The sequence below is a fragment of the Hemibagrus wyckioides genome, linkage group LG07, assembly GCF_019097595.1.
Source record: "Hemibagrus wyckioides isolate EC202008001 linkage group LG07, SWU_Hwy_1.0, whole genome shotgun sequence".
Classification (NCBI taxonomy): Eukaryota; Metazoa; Chordata; class Actinopteri; order Siluriformes; family Bagridae; genus Hemibagrus; species Hemibagrus wyckioides.
Genome location: NC_080716.1, coordinates 15,423,586 through 15,449,489, shown reverse-complemented (window position 1 = coordinate 15,449,489; position 25,904 = coordinate 15,423,586). Strand labels below are relative to the sequence as shown.

At 38.5% G+C, this 25,904-nt stretch overlaps 1 protein-coding gene and 1 pseudogene across 2 annotated transcripts; both read left to right on the top strand.

Moving 5' to 3' along the window:
* Positions 1-5,285, top strand: part of LOC131355774 (polyunsaturated fatty acid 5-lipoxygenase-like) — a 52,784-nt pseudogene extending 47,499 nt beyond the window's left edge.
* Positions 5,286-15,593: 10,308 nt separating this feature from the next.
* LOC131355773 (polyunsaturated fatty acid lipoxygenase ALOX12-like) lies at positions 15,594-25,199 on the top strand. Of its 2 annotated transcripts, XM_058394253.1 has the most exons (15): positions 15,595-15,775; positions 16,673-16,816; positions 17,058-17,259; positions 17,359-17,440; positions 19,297-19,419; positions 19,602-19,708; positions 19,923-20,095; positions 22,182-22,325; positions 22,405-22,608; positions 22,697-22,783; positions 22,970-23,139; positions 23,251-23,372; positions 23,690-23,790; positions 24,272-24,442; positions 24,717-25,197. In XM_058394253.1, exons 2-15 carry the CDS (start codon positions 16,673-16,675, stop codon positions 24,894-24,896), a joined length of 2,010 nt encoding a protein of 669 aa, XP_058250236.1. In that variant the 5' UTR covers positions 15,595-15,775; the 3' UTR covers positions 24,897-25,197. The 2 variants fall into 2 exon arrangements, with proteins under 2 accessions (XP_058250237.1, XP_058250236.1); XM_058394254.1 differs by lacking the exon at positions 22,182-22,325 and having other exon boundaries at positions 15,594-15,775; positions 24,717-25,199.
* The last annotated feature ends 705 nt before the right edge of the window (positions 25,200-25,904 follow it).

Sequence of the window (25,904 nt, the reverse complement as noted above, 5' to 3'; positions counted from 1 at the left end):
GAACATTGGAAAGAAGACTTTTTTTTTTTTTTTTTTTTTTTTTGGCCATCAGTTCCTGAATGGGTCAAATCCACGGAGGATCCAGAAGTGCAGTAAACTGCCTTCCAACTTCCCCGTCTCTGGAGACATGGTGCAGACCTTCTTAAGACCCAACACCACCCTGAATAAAGAGCTCAAGGTAAGGTGTGGTGCATAAGTTATGAAGTGATGCCACACATCCTTTGAAAGATTCATATTCATCTTCCTGGTCATCCTTTATCCGCCAGTCACAGGAACCCATGCACTCACATATTCACACCAAGGGGTGTTTAAGGATCAGATTATATGAATTGATGCAGTAAATGAAAGCAACAATCATATAATTTGTTTTTGGTACGATAAGCTCAAAGAACAAAGCACTGGAGCTGTGAGGAGAATAACCTGCAGCACCACCAGGCCCAGACTGGCCATTAGGATATCAGGATGTATCCAGTCCTAATTTTGGCTTGTCTTTTTTCCTACAATGATGCTAAATGGCTGGCAAATCTTGCACCTCTGAGAGACCTTGATCCATAGAGATTGGTTATTTTTTAGAAGATCTTTTGTGTATGTCATGTATCAGTCACTTAAACTGGAGAACTAATGTATTAACAAATCGCACAATGTGCCTACTGTGGATCTGTCATGTCATTGCTCCAGGCATTTGTGATCATTTGTCTATTTTTTTATATGCACATTCGTTGTCTTGACACACATACCTGCCCCAGCAGCTTTTAAAAGTTGATGCTACAAGTGTTAATAAAGTTGATGTTCTTGTTTGGCTATAGCATGTGCTTGCACATTTCTGCTTATTTCTGAATTTATGCTGAACATTGGATTTCATTGGACCATTAGCCAGGAGTATGTATGTATGCCTAGACAAAGAAAGTTGGCGAAGCCCGTTGAAACTGTTTGCATAGGGCTCAGAAAGTAGTAAAATACCTTTTGATATTATCAGAGTCCTGTTCAGAGACAATACACTCTGTGTACATGAAATGAAGGGCAGTTGTCTCAAGACCATCATTCTTCTTGTATATGAGGCTCTGTGTTTAAAATTTTCGTGTTCACTTGGAGAAGTCTGAGTCGTGCTGCTGTTGCTGCCTCTGCTGATATCAGGGAAGCTTTTTGCCAAAGAACCACACAGACAGTGATTGAATAGCAAAACTCTTTGACATTTACTGAGATGAACAGGGAGTATTTATACAGAAGAAAGGTTAATATTCAGTGTTACCTATAGGTATACAAAAGATGTCAGCAGAAACAGACGTGGTGGTTGATGTATTCACTGGCAGTTTGGCAAGTTTATCATGAAAATCTATCTCAATCTAAATTACAGAAGAAGAAAATCTCAGTGAGGGTCTGTGTTCAGCACATGTTCATCAAAACAGAACAGAAAGAATTTATAGGACAAAACAAAGTATATCACAATCATGAGATGAGGTCATAAATAGTCAGCCAAGGGCCAAAGTCAGTCAGTCAACTTAGAACATCTGCTACTACAGGATGTTTTCTGTTTTTGATGCTAAATGGCTCACAAATAATGCACTTCTGAGAGATGTTGATCCATAGAGACTGGTTAAAAAAAATCATAGCTCATCATAAAGACTGAAAATAAAAACAGAATGAAGCTTTGAAGTTGAAGAATGGACAATTAGAGGAACAGAGAGGAAAATGGTATGAAAAAGAAAAGCTCCCTAGTATTAGTGATGGAAAGGGTTAATGTGTATGTGTGTGTCACAGAGAGACAATAAAAGGTAGAGATAGACAAGGCACCAATTTACGCATCTTACAAATGATTAAAATGGTGCATGGGAGGAATGTCATTAAAATCCACAGATGTTTTTATATCTTTAATGATGCTTTCAAAAGGCTTTTTGGGTTGAGTTTAGCACAAAGCCTGCTGTAATGTAATGGATTAAACCAAACAGTAAAATTAACCATAATCAATCTATGCACTAGTATAATGGTCAGTATGTCCTGGTATTTTAAAGGCTATAACAATCTCTTTTTCTTTGTGAAGGCGGGGAATATATACCTTGTTGAGTATGCTATACTGGATGCCGTCCCTGCGAATGAGATCAGAGGGAAAAAGCAATATATAGCAGCTCCTTTGTGTTTACTATATGAACATCCAGACAATGGCCTCATTCCCATTGCAATACAGGTAATGTTTTCACCGAGTCTTTTCACCAGCAGCAACAAATGGCTAATGAAAAGACTCATTCCCTTTTCCTTTTTCTCAGCTTGAACAGAATCCTAGTAAGGACACACCCATCTTCCTCCCTAACGATCCACCTCTGGCTTGGTTATTGGCTAAAATGTGGGTCTGTCATGCTGAATTTCAGGTCTTCAAGGTGCTGTCACATCATCTGCAAACTCGCCTTATAGCAGAGGTGTTCTGTGTGGCCACACTGCGTCAACTCCCTTCAGTCCACCCTATAAACAAGGTTAGTGGGGAAGAATGGAAAAGCTTTCTTTATAGCTAAAAATGTCCGGTATAGCAGCAAGTCTCTCTCTCTCTCTCTCTCTCTCTCTCTCTCTCTCTCTCTCTCTCTCTCTCTCTCTCTCTCTCTCTCTCTCTCTCTCTCTCTCTCTCTCTCTCTCTCTCTCTCTCTCTCTCTCTCTCTCTCTCTCTGCTACAGCTGCTCACTCCTCATCTGAAGTACACTCTGGAGATAAATTGCCGTGCACGCACACAGCTCATCCTCATCTTCAAAGAGGTGAGCTGCAGTAAAACTACATTTAATTTTGTATTTATTATTTATAACATAAATATATTCAACTTTAAGCTCAACATATTTGGATTGACAAATTCGTTCAAAATATTCGAAATGGTTTCGCCCTTTTCGGATACCCTGTTGATCAGTAGTAGATAATCAGCCATGCTTTCTCTGCAGGTGGTGTCTACAGGTGGTGAAGGGCTGCGGGTGCTGTCTCAAAAGGATTGTAATATACAAATATATCTACAGAGAGCACAGCCTGATGCTTTGGGATGCCATTGAGAAGTAAGAGTCCAGGCACAATACAGTGTTGAAGAGCTACTATTTCTTGTCATCGTTAAGCACTGAACTGAAGTTTAATGAAGTTTGCTTGAGTTTGCAGACAGTACAGGTACTGACAGCTCTTCTACAGGTTTGTCTCCAGCATAGTATCTCTATATTACACATGTGACAATGAAGTGGTGCAAGATTCAGAGCTGCAGGCATGGATTAAGGATGTGGTTGAGGAAGGCTTTGTAGATTGTCCTCAATTTGGTTAGTTGCCTAAAAAAAATTACAACACTTGTCATAAATATAACTGTAGTGCAGCAGAGACTCATACAACTGCTTTGTGTACATATATCCTTATAGAGTAACTGATGTGTTATTTTTATAATTCATGTGTCAGGACTGCCTAATGAACTAAAGAATAAATGGGAGCTGATCACTGTTTTGAGTGTGGTCATCTTTACCACCACTGCACAACATGCAGCAACCAACAATGGACAGGTATGTGATGCATCATTGTTTTCTTTTATGAAATTTCATCTAAACCAAATACCTACAGTGCCTTAAAGTATTCATACCCCTTAAACTTTTCCACATTTTGTTACATTACAACCACAAACATAAATGTATTTTATTGGGATTTTATGTGATAGATCAACACAAAGTTTCACATAATTGCGAAGTGGAAGGAAAATGATTTTCAAATTGTTTTTACAGATATCTAAAAAGTGTGGTTTGCATTTGTATTCAGCCCCCTTTACTCTGATGCCCCTAAGTAAAATCCAGTCAGGTCAGTAATAAAGTTGTGGAGAAGCAGGGTTAGGTTAAAAAAAAAAAAAAAATCCCAAGCTTTGAACATCTCATGGAGCACTGTTCAATGAATTATCCAAAAATGGATTGCTTGCTTTTGCAAGGCACTGTATGTTTATAAAAACATAAACATAAAGGGAAGTTCGAACATAAAACTAACACTTAATACCATATGCTATTTGTCATTATGCAGTACAGCATTTACCAGTGAGTGTGATTTGGCAAAATTCACAAATATGCATAATTATTGTATTTATACATCACTGTTCTGCTACTAAAGTATCCAACTACTTCAAAGTGTTATAGAATAATTACTACATTATGCAGGAGGCACAATCAAACCAGCCTATGAAGCAGTAGCAAGTGTCTCAGCATCTAATTCCAACTGCTGTAAGAGGCAAGAAAGCCAGTATCAATGTACCAATTATTAAATTTTACATTTTTGCCAGTGTCTCCCTTCTAGTAAAACGCACTTCCAATTTTTGTCCACTTCCAGTTCTGTTGAGATTGACTTTGTGTACATTTTCTTCATCTAGTTTGACTTCTGTTCCTGGGTGCCCAACACACCTTGCACCATGTGCCAGCCTCCGCCCACAGACAAAGACAGTGTCACTATGGAGTTAATCATGAACACACTCCCGGATATCAACCAGTCATGTGTACAGATGGCAATCACATGGCTTTTAGCAAGAACTCAGCCAGACGCAGTGAGTCAAAACTTCCACAAAACACTCAGTGGAAGTGGCCTGCTCCTGTTTAAACAATGTCATTACATAAAACAAAATGTAGAAATAAAATAAAGGATTTTGGCTGTAAGATTATATTAAATTTGGTGGAATCCAGAGCAAAGTATTCCCATAACTTACTTGATTAATGTGATTCAATTCAAAGTTACACATACAACTAAATACTTTTTTTTTGTCTTATTAGAATTTCTACATTTTTACTTTATCTCCTTTCTGCCCTCTGCCCTATCTATCATGCTCAGATACCTCTGGCACAGTACGAGGAACAGTACTTCACTGAGTCAGCAGCCCAAAAGATAACTGATGACTTCAGGCAGGATGTGAAGAACATTGAAGAGGAGATTCTGCAGCAGGATAAGGGTCTCAAACCACAATCTGTGTCCTAACCAAATAGAAAACAGCATTACCATATAGAGAGACTTGTGAACAATTCTGAATTTTTTGATGCTTTATACAGGTATAAAATAAAAAAAAAAAGCTGCCTTAAATACATTATTTAGACATTGTGAAAGGGACATTTAGTATGCGTGTTTGAAACAAGAAGAATATATTTGTTGTAAATCTGTTTCAGATATGTTGTATTTTGTGGTATTAATTTTACACTCTGAATCAATAAACTGGAAACACTGTAATGCATTTAACCACCAAGAAAAGATAGACAGAGATATTAGGAACTACAGTTTTATTTCTGTAATTACAAAGTGTTACAAATAAAATAATGGATCATGAACAATTACATGGACAATCATCATTTCTACTTTGTACTCATGTGAATATAAATATTATTCCAGTGTGATACGGCTGTATGCAAACTTTAATCTAATTGTCTGACAACCACAGTTGCACTTTTTTAATTCTTAAAAGGTAAAAGCATTTGGACCACAATAAACATGATGTGTAGAAGGCAATAAGGTGTGATAATATAATAACTAAATACAACAGTTATCCTTCCATAAATATCAATCCGGGTTTTTTGTTAAAGCTCTAAACCTGAGAAAGCTTTACATAGAGAAAAAGGCACTTGATTGAACATATTGACTCTGACTACAGCTAAAATACCAACAGCAACTTCAAAAGATAATATCACAACACCGGTAGAGCAATAAAATTCAGATAGGAAATACAGTAAGATCACTTTCAAGGAGGTGGATTTCTCCACCAGATGGTGCTAACCCACAAGATAATCGTTGCGCTTGTTGAGTCGGACCTGAACGAAAGACACAAATCCAATCACCACAGATTCCTGCAGCAATGAAGCAGTTGTGACCAACTCAGTTATAGACAGCATAAGTGACCAAAGCACCTGTTTAGTACTATTCAGGAAGTCATTTTTTAATTAGACAACACAAATAACATCCAGTCAACAAAACCATGTGTCACACAATATTCTGTTTAAGCAGAGAAATTAAAAGTTATGTCCTATGTAACACTTCTTGGGTGCCTTAGCCATGGCTCCTAAAGTGGGGCCAGGGAAAAAACTTAAGGCTAACAATATGGAACATCTATGTCTAATATGGCTACTATTACTTTCTATACTTGGATGGCATTACACTAGAATTCTATGGCTACATCATATAATTAAAATGCAACCATTTTATAACTATATACACCGATCAGACATAACATTATGAACACTGACAGGTGAAGGGAATAACACTGATTATCTCCTCATCATGGCACCTGTTAGTGGGTGGGATACATTAGGCAGCAAGTGAACATTTTGTCCTCAGAGTCGATGTGTTAGAAGCAGGAAAAATGTGCAAGAGTAAGGATTTGAGCGAGTTTGACAATGGCCAGATAGTGATGGCTAGATGACTTGATCAGATCATCTCCAAAACTGCCGCTCTTTTTTTTGCAAATTTTACTGATCCTACACAGGCCTAATGCATGAATATAAGACATATTCAAGATAAGGCAAACATGGTGTTTTAGGCAGAGATTAGTTTATTTTAACAAGCATCATCATCATTCAATGAATTCAACAATATATTTAAAACAATATGTAAAATATAACAATATTTAGTTAATTGTAATGAACAAAAATATACATTTTACAACATATTCCTGAAAACCACAGTGATATATACTCTCTTAAGTTAACCCAGTGCAGGGTTTTTAAATTGAAATGGCGTTGAACATTGCTAAAATGACAGGCAGCGAATCAGGTAATGATTGACAGTGCTCTGATCCAATGGCTTTGGGTATTTTCAGATTGTTGGGGATGGGGCAGTTGCTATCTTCTTTCAAGGGAAGCCGTCACCTCAGTCCTGAACGCATCACTGTCTTTACTGGGTGTTTTTAGGGAATATTTGCATTTATTCACAATTTAATTGGGTTAGCTACTCATGTGATCTGATCTTTCATGATTTTTGCTAATGCAGGACACAACTGAATGATGTGCATCAGAGGGGGTTTAGAAGTGGGTATATGCAAAGCCGACTGATAAAGAAGTGGGTATATGCCATATACCTGCATATACCCTGCACTACACCATTGGTCTCAGACGTCTCACTCCCTTCATGTGAGATGAGGGGATGCCGTCCAACGGAAGCTCCTTCAAAGCCTATGTGCCAAGTCTACATGGCAGCCAGGTAAACTTTAATAGTGGAAAATGCCCTACCAGTTTCCATTAAGCTCTGTGAAAAACAAAGAATGTCAATCACCGAGCATTAAAAAGGAATAACTCCTTTGCGCGTGCACCAGTCTTTAAAAATGTGCAGCTTGCGATCATATAAAGAGCATGCTGCTGGAGCGCTAGCACTCTGGATAGTGCTTATAACTTCCTGTGGAAACCCGAGCACATTCAAATTCAGACTCTCACGGGAGGTTGAGTCGCACTGAATGGGTGTGAAATATTTGGCTGCCCACTTGCGACAACAGGTCCCAGTGCACTCCCTGTAGCTGAACGACCCCTAATGGAGTCCCCGAATGAAAAAGGGAGGGGCCTCTCCACTGATGAAGAGCCTCCAAGCATTCCTTCGTTACTTTCACTCGGCGTGGGAGATGATGGAGAGGACATAGACGCCTCGCCGCAACCACCGCTGGAAGTGGTGGGTTACCCTATCCTGAGTAAACCCAGCGAGACCACTGACAGCGAGTAAGCCATCATGCCCATCAAGTGGAGACATGTCTTGAATGGCACCAGGTTTCCCTTGTGAAACTGAGCCAGACACTGATAAAACGGCGTAACTCTCCTATCTGAGAGCGTAGCGTGGTATGTCACTGAATCTATACATAGACCCAGATATTCCATCTCCTGAGATGGAGTCAATCAGCTCTTGACATAGTTGATTCTGAATCCCAGACTCATTAAGTGACACGTGAGCATCACTGTGTCCTGCTCCACCTGCTCTCGAGACAGATACCAGATAATCGTCTAGATAGGTAGATATCCTGAGACCCTTGAGTCTTAGTGGTGACAGTGCTGCCTCTATGCACCTGCTGAATACGTGTGGAGCTAGGCTCAGCCCAAATGGAAGAGTAACAAATTTGTACACTTCGCTGTGAAAGGAAAATATGAGATATTTTCTGTGCATGGGGTAAATGCTTATACGAAAGTAAGCATCTTTGAGATTGACCGTGGAAAACCAGTCACCCCTGCAAATCGAGTGAGTGAGCACACCGATCGTGAGCATTCCGAATTTGTATTTTCTCAAGTGCTTGTTTAGAGCAAGTAGATCCAATATCGGGCATAGACCCCCTTCTTTCTTTGGAATGAGAAAATAACAGGAGTAAAAGCCTTTCTGAGTTTCCCCCACCGAAACTCTTTTTACAGCTGTTTTTCCTGAGCTGAATCGCCTGTTACTACAGATGCTATAATCCCATTGAAAGTAGGGGGTTTTTATAGCAAACTGCAGCCTGTAACCTTTTGTTACAGTCGCCAGGACCCAAGGATGTGCAGAACATACTCTCCAAGCCTCCTGTCAGAGAGCTAGTTTAAAGCTGGTTTTGTTGAACCATAGATCCATAGATGGTCTTTTGGCGCTATCTAGTAGCCAGAAAAAAAACAGCCAGGATCTGACCGGCCCAGAGACCGATTTAATTCTCGGTTCAGTGACTTTTTGTTTGTGTGTCTCTGTGCCCTCGGCGAAGAGCATGGATGCAACAGATAACAATTTTATATTATTGGTTTTAAACCCAAAGTTTGAAGTGCTTTGTAACAAAACACTTGTGAACTTGTGCTTAACTTTCTCAGACCACATACTTCTGGTGGTTTTCTGCACTTGAACATGTTTTATTGCAAACAGCCCTGTACACAATCTAGAACAATGTTGTCCATAATCCACACTCTCCGCTTTTTCGTGGGTGGGGGAACATGTGTGGTGGACTCAGGGGAGGACATCACAGAGAACCATTGGTGCTGTCTGTCCCTCCCCTGAGGAGACTGCATTCTAGGTATCTCTCTTCTTCTTGTTAGATGGGTGAGTGGACCTAGATTTAGCTGCAGCGACCCTAAATGACTGCTTACCCCACGGTTTGCTAGCACTTGGAGCACCCGGGGGGCGGGCCAACTGCTCTGCGCCCTGGGGTTTCACAATTCTAGGCACACTTAAAAATCTCCTCTTCTGGGTCGGAGGGATGGGCCGCGGTGGAGCAGGAGGGCGCAGTGTTTTCTTTCGTGGCAAGCAGACATCAAATGCCTCACCTTACTTTTGAAGGTTGCATACTTTTACTTTTGTCTCATCGCCTCAACGGCTGGGCCGAATAAACCCTTGGAGTCTACCGGGGTTGCAAGGAAATCTACTTTCTCTCTGTCCCCGATGCTCGACAGGTTAAGCCATAGCAACCTCTCACCTGCAGCGCCGAGAGCCAACGAATGGCCCTAGCTCTGCACAGTGCCACATGAAGTACGTAGATTGAGGTCTGTAATATTACAGATTTCCTCCCAAACCACTGGCTTTGGATTCCCAGAGTCTAGCTGAGTGCCCAGCTCCTCCAAAAGCTCGGCTTGATAGGTCATCAGCATCAGGCTCGCACGGCTAGCGCTGTTGATTTATAAAATTTTTGATACACGGAAGCAGTCCATTTTTCCAGGGAGGGTGGGACTGGAAGAAGAGAAAGTGGTCTGCCTGTTCAGGTGCAGGTGGTGAGCCACTGGCTGTTCTACCGTGGGGGGGTTTGAAAGCCCAAGCTCCTCCATCTTGTTTACATCTAGTGAAGAGTAACCCTTGACGGTCACTCTGTGAGAGAAGGGCTTGTCCCATGACCGCTTAATTTCTGCCACACATGCTGGTAGGGTGGGAAGCAGTTGTTTCATCAGGGAAAGGCGGGAAGGGAGCCTTTTCCTGTCATAAGTATCGCGTTTAACCACTGAGGTGCAAGCCTGAGGCATTTCCCATAGTGAGATAACGAGCGAATGTTTGACAGAGAACTAAAGGTTTATGTTCAACATGTTCACTTAAAATGACACAAAGTGGAAAGTGAACACAGCCAAACACTTTACAAGTTAACTGGCCTGAAGTCAAAGCATTTTTCTAGAGTCTACGTTTAAAATCCTCAGAAGAAACCATGCAGTATGAGGGTCCAGGAGTAGGGCTGCCCTTTCCTCTGCTGGATGACGTTGATCCCCTGCTGATTCTTCAGCTATGCCTTCACTACAGAGCAGTGTGCCTGGCTCTTAAACATACACTCAGGTGTGTATGTTTGCTTTCTCAAACCATGTAACTAATGAACCTATAAGATATGCTGAATAGCTTAGCTATGAATACATCTTTTTTCATTGCCATGGTTTCTTCTTCTTCATTGGAAGTATGTATTAATCTGGTAATGCTATTTCTATCTATTTATTTATATATTTGTATGAATGTAGCAATTAAATAATTTTACTAAATGTTGACCTGCTTGAAAATAGTTTTGTCATGACAAACATGCTTAATCTTTGTATATGAAAGTTGATCCAAAGACAAATCTTTGTGTGTTTATCTTGTTTGTAGCATTGATCCAGCCACCTCAGTGCATCTTCAAATTCAGCATGTCCTTAATTTAGTGTGCCGTGCCCTGGCTGTCGGCATTAAGAACATTGTATGTTTTAAAGATCATTTGTTACAAATTTACACTGAAAAAAGCCCTCATAATATTATCATGACCCTTATTATCTCATTGCAGTGGCATCTGTCAATGGGTAGGATATATTAGGCAGACAGTGAAAAGTGAGTTCTCAAAGTTGATGTCTTGGAAGCGGAAACAATTGAAAAGTTGTATGGATCTGAGTTACTTTGGCTGAGTCAGTGCATCTCCAAAACAGCAGGTCTTGTGGGGTTCCAGGTATGCATACAGTAAGTACCTACCAAAAGTGGAACAAGTTAATGGGTGACATGGTCACGGGTGGCCAAGGATCATTGATGCATGTGGGCAATGAAGAATATCCCATTTGTTTTGATCCCACAGAATAGCTTGCAGTTATATTCTTGAAAGAAAATATTATTACAAAATACTGTTATTTAATGAGAATGGTCAAAGCTAAACAAAGATAAACAGCATGTTCTTTTTGCTTATTTTTATAGCAGTTCTAGAGGGTGTTTTACTATCCAGATATCTAAAATCAAGAAGACATAAGCTATGGCATTGCTTTAAACGTGCTTGCATTTGCATTACATGGTCACCCTACACTCCTGGGGGCACCTGCACCAGGGCCTTCTTTTGCTTCCTGACATCCTCTGAGCTTAGACTATGCTTCACTCCTGAGTTCCTTGGAGAACCACATGCCCCTAGGTCCTCCTGTCCTTTCTACACCAGTGGGTGTCACTGGAGCCCAAGGTGAGTTGCTGCTCTCCTGCTCTGCTCAGGCAGCTGAGCTGGCATGATTGACAGCACTTCTGCCTGTTGGTGCGCAGCTACAGCAAATTTTGATGCAACCTTCACAAGGAGGCAGCCAAGTCAGCTTGGACTGTCCTTACACATGAAGCTCCAGAACCAACTAGCACAGTCCAGCCGCCAGCCGGCTGCCAATGATCAGGACCAGAATGTCATCAACATCAACAGCACTGATGATGATAAGGAGGAGGAGGAGGAGATGGAGGACGAAAATTAACTGGGAGAGGAGGAGGAAGAGGAAGAAGGCCTGGACGAAGATGATGAGGATGAAGACGAATTTCGTGCTGGGTACTACCAAAATGGAGAATTTGAGGGCTTTGATGACAAGGATAATGAGGAAGAAAAAGAAGAAGAAGAAGAAGTATAAGAGGAGGACGATGAGGAAGAGATCCAGGCCTTGGAAGCCGACAATTCGAGGGATGTAATTGGTGCAGAGGAGGGGGAAGTAATGATGGAAGGGCAAGAAGAGGGGGGGCAGGGGGCATGTTCCCCATGGAGGAACCATAGAGGATTCTGGGATACCTTCAGAGTGTCCGGAGCAGGAAGTGGCTATAGAGGTCAGAGATAATGAGCCAAGTGCAGAGGCAGTACAAGAGGAAATACTGGACACTGCCTTGCAGCAAGTCGTGGAGACAGCAGAGAAAGAGATGGTTGAAAGGGTGCAGGCAGAGGAGAAAGAGGCACGAGGGACAAAGAGGAAAATGGAAGACCTTGAAGAAGGAGAGGTGTCTGAACAAAACAGTGAGAAAAAAAGGTAAATCTCCCTAATTTCAGCAAAGCACCAGTAATGAACTGAATGTTATCATCTGTAGTCATTAAGACTTTTAGTATGTTTAAAAAAACAACTTCAAGTAAAGTAAAAAAAGCCGACTTTCTCTGGGAGTAAAACAAGATGAATGTGTTTATCCATGGATTAAGTGTTGATACTATGTACTGTGAAGATATGTAAACTCTGGCTACAGGCAGTTCTGGCACTGTTAGTTTTGTAATGCGCTGTTGCTTTAATGCTAATTCATCTTGCTGATTTGTTTAGTAAAACTTTACTACTTTATCTCCCAGCTGGATGACAGGGCATGGCTTCCATGTTGGCTGACTTTGTGGACTGCCCCCCAGACGATGAGGACCACGGTGCCTCTCACTCACATTCTTAAAGTAAAACCTTCTCTTTTGTACTATCATTTGTTACACCTGTACTTTTTTCTGTTAAATGATCACAAAAGACAATTAAAAGCAAAAAAAACTAATTGCATTTTTTATAACTAAATACAAAAATAATATATCATTAATTATTACACTAATTATTTAGACGAATTTTATTACTAGAGAATGTGTATATGAGTTGTTGGACGGTTCCAGAGTATGTGCATAAAAGCCCACTGAACCCTGAAGGCAAAGGTCACAGTTAGGGAATGTACTAAGTTAGGGAGTTTCATTAAGTAGCATATTTTGAGAGTGGGGTATAGCTTTTAAAATAAATGATTTAATGACTGGGATTTTTGGATGAACACTACTTTCTTCCTTAAGGTGTCTCAGAATAAATCCCTATTCCCTCCTTCAGCATCAAATAAGCCTCCATATCAGACCTCTTCCACTGACAATGATATGTGATGTGTTTCTAAGATTACTGTGTAAAGTTTTTAGACCTTCCCCCTGTTTTTCCCACGGAGGATAATGTGGCATGTAAAGGATAGGTGTGAAGCTCTGAACCTCATGGGACTCCATATGCCCACATAACAAGGCCTTAACAGATGAGCCAAAAACATCTTTTCATATGCTGCTGGACTCATACACTCAGACTCCCCTATTTTTTCGTGACAATGAGATATTTTGTTATCTTAATGGTCACTGATGCTAGTCTGACAAGATAAATTTGTGGTTATTCATGTGCCATGTAAGAGCATAAACAAGGTAAAACTTTTTCAGCAGTGTAACAAGTGACAAAACTGTTTGTTAGAGAAAACGCTTAACTCTGCTGACACTCTTTTAACAAACATTGGATTACTTACAAAATGGCAAAAGTGACATCCATGGTTCTACAAAAGCATTAGTGATGCATGTGTAAGAGGGGAAAGGGTTGGGCCTTGCTCATCTTACAACCATTGTGAGATTTCATAATGAAGTGTTTCTAGCTATTGTGTGTACCTATTGTATGACTGAAGGTTTGTTCCGTATCCAGTCTCTGTTTTCCAGCTTATTGTGTACTCTTAAACATTAACATCAGTGAATTTGTATGTAATGATAAGCACAGCAAAGGGTTTAACCTGGACTAGGTTTGAGCTTTACTAAGCTATTATCTACTCATTCAGTTGTGTTTAAGTTTTGGCACTTCTTTTTTTGGCACACCAAAAAACGTACGTATTTCTGGTCACACTATCAACAAACAGACAGCTTTGTTTCACTGTGACGTGAAGTGGTTTTCATTTGCACTAAAAGGTTTGCGTCACAGTAGTAAAACACTGTGTGGATCTTACTATAAACCAGAAGGACTTCACTGTGTGACAACAAAGACAGTGTTTGCACAGTGTAAAAGCTCTGATGAAATAGGTCACGTGGAAAATAGTAATGGAATGTAAGATGTCATACTGAACCTACAGTTCATTTAACCCATCATTCATTCAGGTTTAGTAACCAGCAAACAGTGATATGACAGAGCTGGGTGTTCCTAACACTATGCTGCTTTTCAGAACACTCCCTACGAACAGGCAAATGCAAGTCATCCCTTGTGTTTAATATTAACCATGATCTCATGGTTCACAGGACATTATTTTACTTTATTAACCTTTTTCACCATGTTAAAAACACATTAGTGCCACATAGATTGCCACATTCATTTTATTTAATTTAAAACTATAACTATTGTAAAAGTATGTTTTGTTGCACAAATTTATAAAAATATGGATATCATTTTCTGCAGTGTTCAAACCATGTAATATGTGCCATATTTTCACCTTGTATGCTATTCATTAGTCTGTTGCTATTTATTTCACAGTTAAGCTGAATTATTGTTACCATATTATGAAATAAATTACAACATAAATACCGTAATAAAAATAATAAATAATTCATACTTCAGATTGTTTACTGGACACATAAAGCTCTTGTCATCACTCTATTGGACAGTGCAGAAAAGCTTGTTGGAGTTCTGGACAAACATCTATACAGCTATCATGGTTTGCTTATGTTACTGATGTTACATGGTCAGGAAAGTTTGTCCTATAGAACAGTATTTATTTCTACTTAGCCCACTCCAGTTCTTGTTCAGTCCCCTGTCATCAGACTAGACTACATCTTGGTCCTGGCAGGTCTTCCCTTGACATCATTCAGATGGTTTATTCTCTACACTGGTAGCTGCCTGTGATTTAAAACATGATTTGAAACCAAAACACAAAAACTGCTCAGTCCCCACCTACCAGAGAGCATTTATCACACAGAAGAGTAAACACTTAATGACCCACTATATAAGCATCTTAAGAAAACAGTAAACTACTACTAGCATAAAGATATTGTTTTGATGTTGATCACAAAGCACTGTAATGAGTGTCTGCCAGATGCAAATGAGCTTGTAAAATATGTAAATGTAAATACTGAACATATAACATGATTTCCATGCTGATACTGCACAATGCATAATGCTTAACTCAGCATGAGTTGCCTCTGAGCACAAAGTGAGATCCATGGCTGGAGCAATGGCTGGAGTGGAGAACCCTGAGTATCCTGCACAGATCCCTGAGCTCAACCCTACTGAATAACTTTGGGATAAACTGGAATGTTGACTGCACATCAGGCCTGACTTCACTCATACCTTTGAGGCTGAATAAACACACAGTAAATCTCCATAATCTATTGGAAAGCCTTCCCAGATGACTGCAGCTTATTACAGCAGCAAAGTGGTGACTAATCAAATGTTCAGCATATGTGATTTCCATTGTGTACATGCTTTTGGCCATGTATGTAATTCAATAAGATAATTAAATTTATGCCTCTTAAAAATACTGCTTTGCATAGGTCTGATAAAAATTTACATATTGCTGACCCTGGTATAGTATACTTCCTGAAAAGGAGAAAGCATAGCTAAAAAAAGAATGTCATTTACATAAACAGGAATGCATGAGGTGGGGTGGGGGTTTGTAGATTTTCTGATAACACACATGAAAAAAAAAGTGTTAACCCAACTGTAGGGTGTAACCATACAGAGAGAAAGAGGAGGGCTGAAAAGAGCAACAACTTCACAGAAGAGAGTGAGAGAGTGGGGGAAAACTCAGTTTGCAGAAGTTGTATGTTTGATAGCAGTATGCTGAGATAAACCTAGAAAAAACATACAGACTGTACAAAAGTCAGAGGAAGGAAGCAGTGGAGACAGGCTAAAGTAAACGAAAAGTCTTCACTAACAAGGATTACTAGGTAAATATTGTTTTGATTTAAGATTCTGCTATTGCAAACAGCAACGTATTTCATCCAGATGTAGAATGTATTGATTTTAGTATAACAGGGTTTCTATAGCTTAAGCCACTGAAGACACCAAACCTTGTGGATGTTACAACCAGTGTAATAGCAGAGATATTTTGCATGTGTAGGTTAATGTAGGTAATATAAACTAAATGGAAATGTGGTGAGTTAACCATGATCTCAGAATACTGTAACAGAACAGTATTCAAATCTCATCATCTGAATCCTTTCATATTTATTTTCCCTTTCAGAATCTATACTAATATCTATAATATCTATAGTGTATATCTAACTGTACAACTGTGCCTCTTTGTGTTCTTACTTTAGTTTGGCTGTCTATTTGAATTATAGCTGATTTAAACTATACTAACTGGAAATTGGGAGATTATCTCTATATATTATTAAGTGTAAATAAATAAGTAATTAAATTATACATACAAAATCACATAAATATATGTTATTTAATTGAACGCTGAATATCATTATTTCCAAAATATTCACACACACCCACAGCTAGCACTAAATATTTATTTTGTTTTTGATGCTGGCATGGTGGTGCCAATTTATTGTATTTTTGGCAATTTACAAGTCATTAATAAGCATTGCATACTCTAAAGTATTTCTGGTACATTCGTCAACAATATGTTCTAAGGAATTTCAACATTTCTCCTTAAACCTGTGTGAAGATGTAGCCATGTGTGTATAGACATGCTTTTGGGTTTCTGAGTGAGAAAAAAAAACTTCATTTGAAATTGTGAAATCAACCATTTTAAATTGAAATGATCAGCTGTGAGATACTGCAATCTCATGGTCAGTTTTATGTACCAGAGTTGATGTGAATTGTGTGTGCAGATGGAGTACAAAGTGACAGTGGCTACAGGCACCTTAGAGTACTCAGGTACTAATAACTATGTGTATGTCACCCTGGTGGGGGAAAATGGAGAGAGTGAGAGAACACTGCTGGACAAACCAGGCCTGGATCTATGTAGAGGCGCGGTGAGTGAGAGTGTAGAGGTCTGAATATATCTGAATATGTTGCTATGTATGAATATATGCTTTTATAAACTTACAACTAAGGATAGAGTTAACTGAGCAATATAACTTTCTGAAGGCCCCAGTAATGGCTCTTTCATTCGTGTTAAACTGCATTATTAAACTGGTTCTTTTTAACAGGGATTGTTTATCATAAGTATACACAAACTGTCTTTCTTTTCAACCTTATCTCAACCTTCTACAGGTTGATGACTACATAGTCCGGAGCTCAGCTCCTCTGGGTCGTGTGATCCTTGTACGCTTAGAGAAGCAGAAGTACTTTTTGGAAGACAACTGGTTTTGCAATTACGTAAAAGTCACACCACCAGGAGGGGGAAACCCACAAACCTTCCCCTGCTACTGCTGGTTAGTGGGGGACATTAAAATAGAAGTACGCGACAGCACAGGTCAGTCCTTACAACTGCCCCAGGGAAAGGATATTATCTCACCCTAATTCAAGCTCAGGATTTCCAATGGTGGATTCTTTCTCTCTTTTTCCTTCAAAGCTAAAAGGCTCTCTGATGAGATCCTGCCTCAGGAGCTGGCTCATAGAAAGGCACAGTTGAAGGAGAGACAGAAAACTTATCGGTGAGTATATTCCAGGACTAGGAGTCTAACGGAACTCTCCTGTTGCATTTACTACTTCTCCTTTTGCATGTACATGACTGTAGGCTTTATACTGTAGGCAAAATGTTAATCCATTTTTAGCAATATAGTATATATATATATATATATATATATATATATATATATATATATATATATATATATATATATATATATATATATATATATATATACATATATATAGTATAGCTTAGTATAGTATATATATAATATATAGAATATATAATATATAGTATAGCTCATGTAGCTATCTTCATAATTTGAACAAATAAAATTTATAATGCACAAAAATAATTATACATTTACAAAGAAAGAGAAAGTGAGGATTTTCATTGGTGCTGTAGATAGGAAAGGCTTGGCAAAACAATACTTTTATCAGAATGCCTCACCCTCACACACTCACACATCTATCTATCTATCTATCTATCTATCTATCTATCTATCTATCTATCTATCTATCTATCTATCTATCTGTCTGTCTGTCTGCCTATCTATCTATCTATCTATCTATCTATCTATCTATCTATCTATCTATCTATCTATCTATCTATCTATCTATCTATCTATCTGTGTCTGTCTGTCTGTCTGTCTGTCTATCTATCTTGTGTGTGTTGTCTTGTTTAAAATGTAATATTATTAGTATCATGTGATGATTTTAGATCTAGAAGGAATATTAAATGTCACTGTACCTTTAAATGTCTTTGCTACATTTCTGGGTGGGGAGTAGAATTGCTTGTCAGGGCAAAGGACTTGCATTCTTGCACAAATAAGATCTGGAGTTAGAGAATTTAGAATATCCCAGTCTCTAACAAATTTTGGGGTTCATTGGCTACATCCCCAGCTCAGTGACTACCTGCTCGGAAACATAATTATCTCTTAATTATAATTATCTCTAATTAAATAGTCTGAGTAATTGCCAAGGCTCCAAAAGTTTTCAAGCATGTTCAATATTCTCTGTAATTCTGCAACTATTTGCAAGTGCAGTTATGCAAAAATAAAATCACTTTTCTGTGAATCGTGATCTATTGAGTACACCCCGATAAGACTAAACACTGATCGCAAGTTGTTTAGTGTGGAAAGATCAGCAATTCTGATTTAAAAAAAAAAAAAAAAAGTTTTTAAGTTATCTATCGGTCACCTAGTGCAGAATTAGTGCATTAATACACCACACCGCACAATGTGCCTACTGTGGATCTGTCATGTCATTGCTCTGGTCATTTGTATGCCAGCTGGTATGGTTTTGCATGAAACACTATTTTTCATATGCACATTGGCTGTCTTGACATTTCTACCTGCCCCAATAGCTTTTGAAATTTGATACTACATTTGTTAATAAAGTTGATATTCTTGTTTCGCTATAGCATGTGCTTGCACTTTTCTTCTTATTTCTGACTTCATGCTGAACGTTTGTCTAATAGCTCTAAGTTGTGGATTTCATTGGAGCATTAATCAGGGGCATGTACTGCTTCATGCCTAGACAAAAAGAAAGTTGGTAAATAGGAAGGAGGCCCATTAAAAATGTTTGCATTGGGCTCAGCCAGCAGCTCTGAAACTTAGAACACCTTATACTACAGGATGGTTTCTGTTTTTGAATTACATGTATGTGTTACTAGACATTATGTATAAGAAATATGTGAAATATTTACCGTGTCGATGTTTAGTTGATTCTGACTTATCTTGCATTAACTTTAGACAGAATTATGAGTTTACTAGAAATGTTAATTGCTTGGGCCTTAATGAAATACATGCATTATTATACAGCCTTTGTTTGCTGATTGTTTATATAACTGGTGTTTATTTGTGTTATGTTATATTAGATGGCAAGTCTGGGCTCCAGGAATTCCCAAATGCATAGACGCCAAATCCGAGGCAGATCTTCCCCAGGATGCTCGTTTTGCCAATGAGAAGCGCTGTGACTTTGAAAGATCACTTCAATTTGCGTGAGCAGTGAATTATTTTATTATCTTTATTTTGTTTAGAGTTACTCCATAAAAACAGCATTAATTAAGTCCTACACATCTCAACCAAAATGCCTTATTAGTCTTAACAAAGCATCACAGTAATGTGTACATTTATGCAGAGTACATATATCTGTACATATTTTTTATTTAATCACCTTTAGGCTTTTGGAGCTGTCTCTAAAGAAGCTGGTCATCTGGTTTGGAAGGTCATGGGAAGATCTGGATGATTTTAAACAAATATTTTGGAAATTACGGAGTCCCATTGCTGGTATTGTAGCTGTGACTTTATTGTTCAACATTTGCAAGTGATTTTTAATCAGTTTCATTCTATAATATTGGCAAAATATTTACAATGAACTTCCAGTATAAAGAATACATTTTGACTATAAACAGAAACATTTATTCATTGAACTGTACACAACACACCATAAGACTTATAATAATTATATACTAATTGTTAAATGTGTTATGAATGTTATTAGAATACGTTATGGAACATTGGAAAGAGGACTGGTTTTTCGGCCATCTGTTCCTGAATGGGTCAAATCCACGGATGATCCATAGGTGCAGCCAACTGCCTTCCAACTTCCCCGTCTCTGGAGACATGGTGCAGGCCTTCTTAAGCCCCAACACCACCCTGAATAAAGAGCTCAAGGTAAGGCGTGGTGCATAAGTTATGCAGTGATGCCACACATACTTAAAAAAATTAATATTCTTGATTTTCCTGGTCATCCTTCATCCGCCAGTCACAGGACACCATGCCCTCACATATTCACACCAAGGGTGTTTAAGGATCAGATTATATGAATCATAGTCACAGTTGTCGGTAATCACAGTTGTTTCGTGTGAAAAGGTCATCAAATGTGTATCAGTCACTTAATCTGTAGAACTAATGTATTAACAAATAGCACAATGCGCCTACTGTGTATCCGTCATGTCATTGCTACAGGTATTTGTGATCATTTGTATGCCAGCTGGCACTGTGGTTTGCAGGAAACAGGTCTATTTTTCATATGCACATTCGCTGCCTTGACATTTCTACAAGCCCCAACAGCTTTTGAAAGTTGATGCTACAATTGTTAATAAAGTTGATCTTCTTGTTTGGCTGTAGCATGTGCTTTCTTATATCTGACTTAATGCTGAACATTTATCTGATAGCTCTTTGTTGTGGATTTCATTGGAACCTTAAACAGGAGTATATGCCTAGACAAAAAGAAAGTTTATAAGTGGCCCGTTGAAACTGTTTGCTCAGAAAGTTGTAAAATACCTTTGATATTATCAGAGTCCGGTCCAGAAACAATACTCTCTGTGTAAATGAAATGAAAGGCAGTTGGCTCAAGACCATCATCATTCTTCTTATATATGAGGCTCTGTGTTAGAATTTTCGTGTTCACTCGGAGAAGAAGTCTGAGTCGTGCTGCTGCTGCCACTCTCCTGCTGATATCAGGGAAGCTTTTTGCCAAAGAACCACACAGAGACATTGATTGAATAGCAAATTTCAAATTTACTGAGATGAACAGGGAGTATTTATACAGAAGAAAGGTTAAGATTCAGTGTTATCAATAGGTATACAAAAGACGTCAGCAGAAACAGACGTGGTGGTTGATGTATTCACTGGCAGTTGGGCGAGTTTATCCTGAAAATCTATCTCAATCTAAATTACAGAAGAAGAAACTGTCAGCGACAGTCTGTGTTCAACACATGTTCAAAACAAAACACAAAGAATTTATAGGACAAAACAAAGTATATCACGATCATAAGATGAGGTCATAAACAAATAGTCAGCCAAGGGCCAAAGTCAGTCAGGCAACTTAGAACATCTGCTACTGCAGGATGTTTTCTGTTCTGATGCTAAATGGCTCACAAATAATGCACTTCTGAGAGATCTTGATCCATAGAGATTGGTTTAAAATCATACAAAAGAGCTTATCATGCAAGCTTATCATACAAAAGACTGCAAAAATAAATTAAAAATATTATAAAAAATAAAGACTACAAAAATAAAATGTATATGCATATGAGGAAAAACATTCGGACAGTGTGAGAAATCTGGTATTAAAATAAGGTGCCCATAGTTACCAAATGACCATTAATAGGGTTGAAATAGGCCTAACCTTGACACTTACTGCTCTGTGTTTTTTAGGTTGAAGCTGGAATTCTTGTACACTGCGATGTCAGTCGGTTTTGGTGAACACAGCATGCATCGCATTATGAAACGATTCTTTTTGACATCTTGAAGTGAAAACAGACTGAACTTGAGGCCATGGGCCATCTGCCTCCGTTAACTCGCAGACGTCTTCCTTCAGCTTCATCATTTTCCTCTAAACGCGCTATACGCAAGCGGGAGATCCGTAACAGCCTCTCGCGAAGCAGCCTCTCCAATGTCTTGCGAGACTTGCAAATAAGCCATATAAACTAATTATTTTAAAAATCTCATATTAATTAACAATTGACAGTAACGGAGGAACGCCGCCAAATGTAGCGAAGTAAAAGTAAAGTTTTTTCACTAAAAATGTACTTGAGTAAGAGTAAAAGGTGCCCATAGTTACCAAATTATAGTTACCAAAGTTACCAAAGTAAAAGTACACATCTTTAAAAATACTCTAAAAATAGTCTAAAAGTACAATTACCCAAAAATTTTACTCAAGTAAATGTAACGAAGTAAATGTAATTCGTTACAACCCACCTCTGATGTCCAGGTATTTTAAAGGCTACAACAATCTCTCTTTCTCTCTGTGAAGGCTGGGAATATATACCTTGTTGACTACGCTGTAGTGGATGGCATCCCTGAGAATGTGATCAGAGGGAAAAAGCAATATATAGCAGCTCCTTTGTGTTTACTATATGAACATCCAGACAATGGCCTCATTCCCATTGCAATACAGGTAATGTTTTCACCAAGTCTGTTCACCAGCAGCAACAAATGGCTAATGAAAAGACTCATTCCCTTTTCCTTTTTCTCAGCTTGAACAGAATCCTAGTAAGGACACACCCATCTTCCTCCCTAACGATCCACCTCTGGCTTGGTTATTGGCTAAAATGTGGGTCCGTCATGCTGAATTTCAGGTCTTCCAGGTGCTGTCGCACCTACTGCGAACTCACCTTATAGCAGAGGTGTTCTGTGTGGCCACACTGCGTCACCTCCCTTCAGTCCACCCTATAAACAAGGTTAGTGGGGAAGAATGGAAAAGCTTTCTTTATAGCTAAATATATATAGCAAATGACCGGTATAGCAGCAAGTCTCTCTCTGCTACAGCTGCTCACTCCTCATCTGAAGTACACTCTGGAGATAAATTGCCGTGCACGCACACAGCTCATCTCTCAGGATGGCATCTTCAAAAGGGTGAACTGCAGTAAAACTACATACATTTAATTTTGTATAGATTATTTATAACATAAACTCTACACTTTTTCTCTTGTGCTCAACATATTTGGATTGACACATTTGTTCAAAATATTCCCAATGGTTTCTGACTTTTCGGACACCCTGTTGATCAGTAGTAGATAGTCAGCTATGCTTTCTCTGCAGGTGGTGTCTACAGGTGGTGAAGGGCTGCTGGTGCTGTCTCAAAAGGGGTGTAAGGTCCTGAACTATCGCTCTCTCCAACCCCGCCATGACTTCATAGATCGTGGTGTTACAAAACTCAATAAATACTTCTACAGAGAGCACACACTGATGCTTTGGGACACCATTGAGAAGTAAGAGTCCAGGCAGATCTACAGCACTGAAATGAAGTTTAACCATATTCAGTGTTTTGCTTGAGTTTGGAGACAGTACAGGTACTGACAGCTCTTCTTTTTCTTCTACAGGTTTGTCTCCAGCATAGTGACTCTATATTACACAAGTGACATTGAAGTGGTGCAGGATTCAGAACTGCAGGCATGGATTAAGGATGTGGTTGAGGAAGGCTTTGTAAATGTTCCTCAGTTTGGTTAGTTGCCTAAACAAAAAAATGTAATTATTATACTCATGTCATAGCAATTGCTGTAGAGCAGCAGTGACTCTGTGCTGCAGGGTCTGGGGTAATAATGAAAAATAATGAATTATTATGAAAAACAACTAATTGTTGCATAAGAAAATAATTTATCCAAGCAGACATAAGGTCTAAATGATTTCAAATATAGCATTGCAATACATACAACAGTTTTGTGTACATGTATCCTTATATATACATGACTGTATATATATAATATACACATATATATATACACTAATTGATATGTTATTTTTATAATTCATATGTGACAGGACTGCCTAATGAACTAAAGAATAAACAGGAGCTGATCACTGTTTTGAGTGTGGTCATCTTTACCACCACTGCACAACATGCAGCAACCAACAATGGACAGGTAAGTGATGCATCATTCTTGTGTTCTTTTATAAAATTACATCTAAATGAAGTACCTATCTGTTTAAACTGTAAAGGGAAGTTTGAACATAAACCTAACACTTAATACTATGTGCTATTTGTCATCATTATGCAGTACTTTTTTCGGCCTGGGTGATCTGGCAAAATTCACAAATATGCATAATTATTGTATTTAAACATCAGTGTTCTGCTACTACAGTATCCAACTACTTCATAGTGTTATAGTGTACTTACCACATTATGCAAGAGGCACAATCAAACCAGCCTACAAAGCGGTAGCAAGTGTATCAGTGTCTAGTTTCAACTGCTGTAAGAGGCAAGAAAGCCAGTATCAATGTACTGATCATTAAATTTTGCATTTTTGCCAGTGTCTCCCTTCTAGCAAAACACACTTCCAATTTTTGTCCACTTCCAGTTCTGTTGAGATTGACTGAATGTGTACATTTTCTTCTATCATCTAGTTTGACTTCTGTTCCTGGGTGCCCAACACACCTTGCACCATGCGCCAGCCTCCGCCCACAGACAAAGACAGTGTCACTATGGAGTTAATCATGAACACACTCCCGGATATCAGCCAGTCATGTGTACAGATGGCAATCACATGGCATTTAGGAAGAGTTCAACCGGACGCAGTGAGTGAAGACTTCCACAAAACACTCAAAGTGGCCTGCTGCTGTTTAAACAATATGTCATTTGATAAAACAAAATGTACAAATAAAACAAAGGATGTGGGCTGTAAGATTGTATTAATTTTGGTGGAATCCAGAACAAAATATTCCCATAACTTCCTTAATGTGTTTCAATTCAATGTTACATGTACAACTAAATAATTTTCATTGTCTAATTAGAATTTCTACATTTTTACTTTATCTTCTTTCTGCCCTCTGCCCTATCTATCATGCTCAGATACCTCTGGCACAGTACGAGGAACAGTACTTCACTGAACCAGCAGCCCAAAAGATAATTGATGACTTCAGGCAGGATCTGAAGGACATTGAAGAGGAGATTCTGCAGCAGAATAAGGGTCTCGAACCACCATATCTCTATCTGTGTCCTAGCCGAATAGAAAACAGCATTACCATATAGAGACTTGTGAACAATTCTGAATTTTTTGATGCTTTAGGCAGGTTAAAAAAAGCTGCAAATACATTTTATAGACATTGGGAAAGGGACATTTTGTATGCTTGTAAACAAGAAGCATATATTTGTTTCAGATATGTTGTATTTTTGTGGTATTAATTTTACAATCTGAATCAATAAACTGGAAACACTGTAATGCATTTAACCACCAAGAAAAGATAGACAGAGATATTAGGAACTAGTTTTATTTCTGTAATTACAAAGTGTTACAAATAAAATAATGGATCATGAACAATTACATGGACAATGATCATTTCTACTTTGTACTCATGTATATATAAATATTATTCCAATATGATACGGCTGTATGCAAACTTTAATCTAGTTGTCTGACAAACAGTCACACTTTTTAATTCTTAAAATGTAAAAGCATTTGGACCACAATAAACATGAGGTGTAGGAGGCATTAAGGCACAATAAGATAATAAATAAATACAACAGTTATCCTTCCATAAATATCAATCTGACTTTATTGTTAAAACTAGTTGTAAACTATTGTTGTTCACATAGGAAATACAGTAAGATCACTTTCAAGGAGGTGGATTTCTCCTCTAGACGGTGGTAATGCACAAGATAATCGTTGTGCTTGTTGAGTTGGACCTGAATGAAAGACACAAATCCAATCACCACATAGATTCCTGCAGCAATGAAGCAGTTGTAGCCAACTTGGTTATAGACAGCATAAGTGCTCTGCAGCAGATTTTAACTGTAAACAAGAAACCAAGGCACCTGTTTAGTACTATTCATGAAGTAATTTATAAATTAGACAAGTTATATAACTTTTACAAATAACATCCAGTTAAGTAAACCACATGTTACACAATATTCTGTTTAAGCGCTGAAATGAAAAGTTATGTCACATGTAACACTTCTTGGGTGCCTGAGCCATGACTCTTAAAGTGGGACTAAAGATACCTGAGAGATACCCTATATTGCCAAAAAATTTTGGGACAC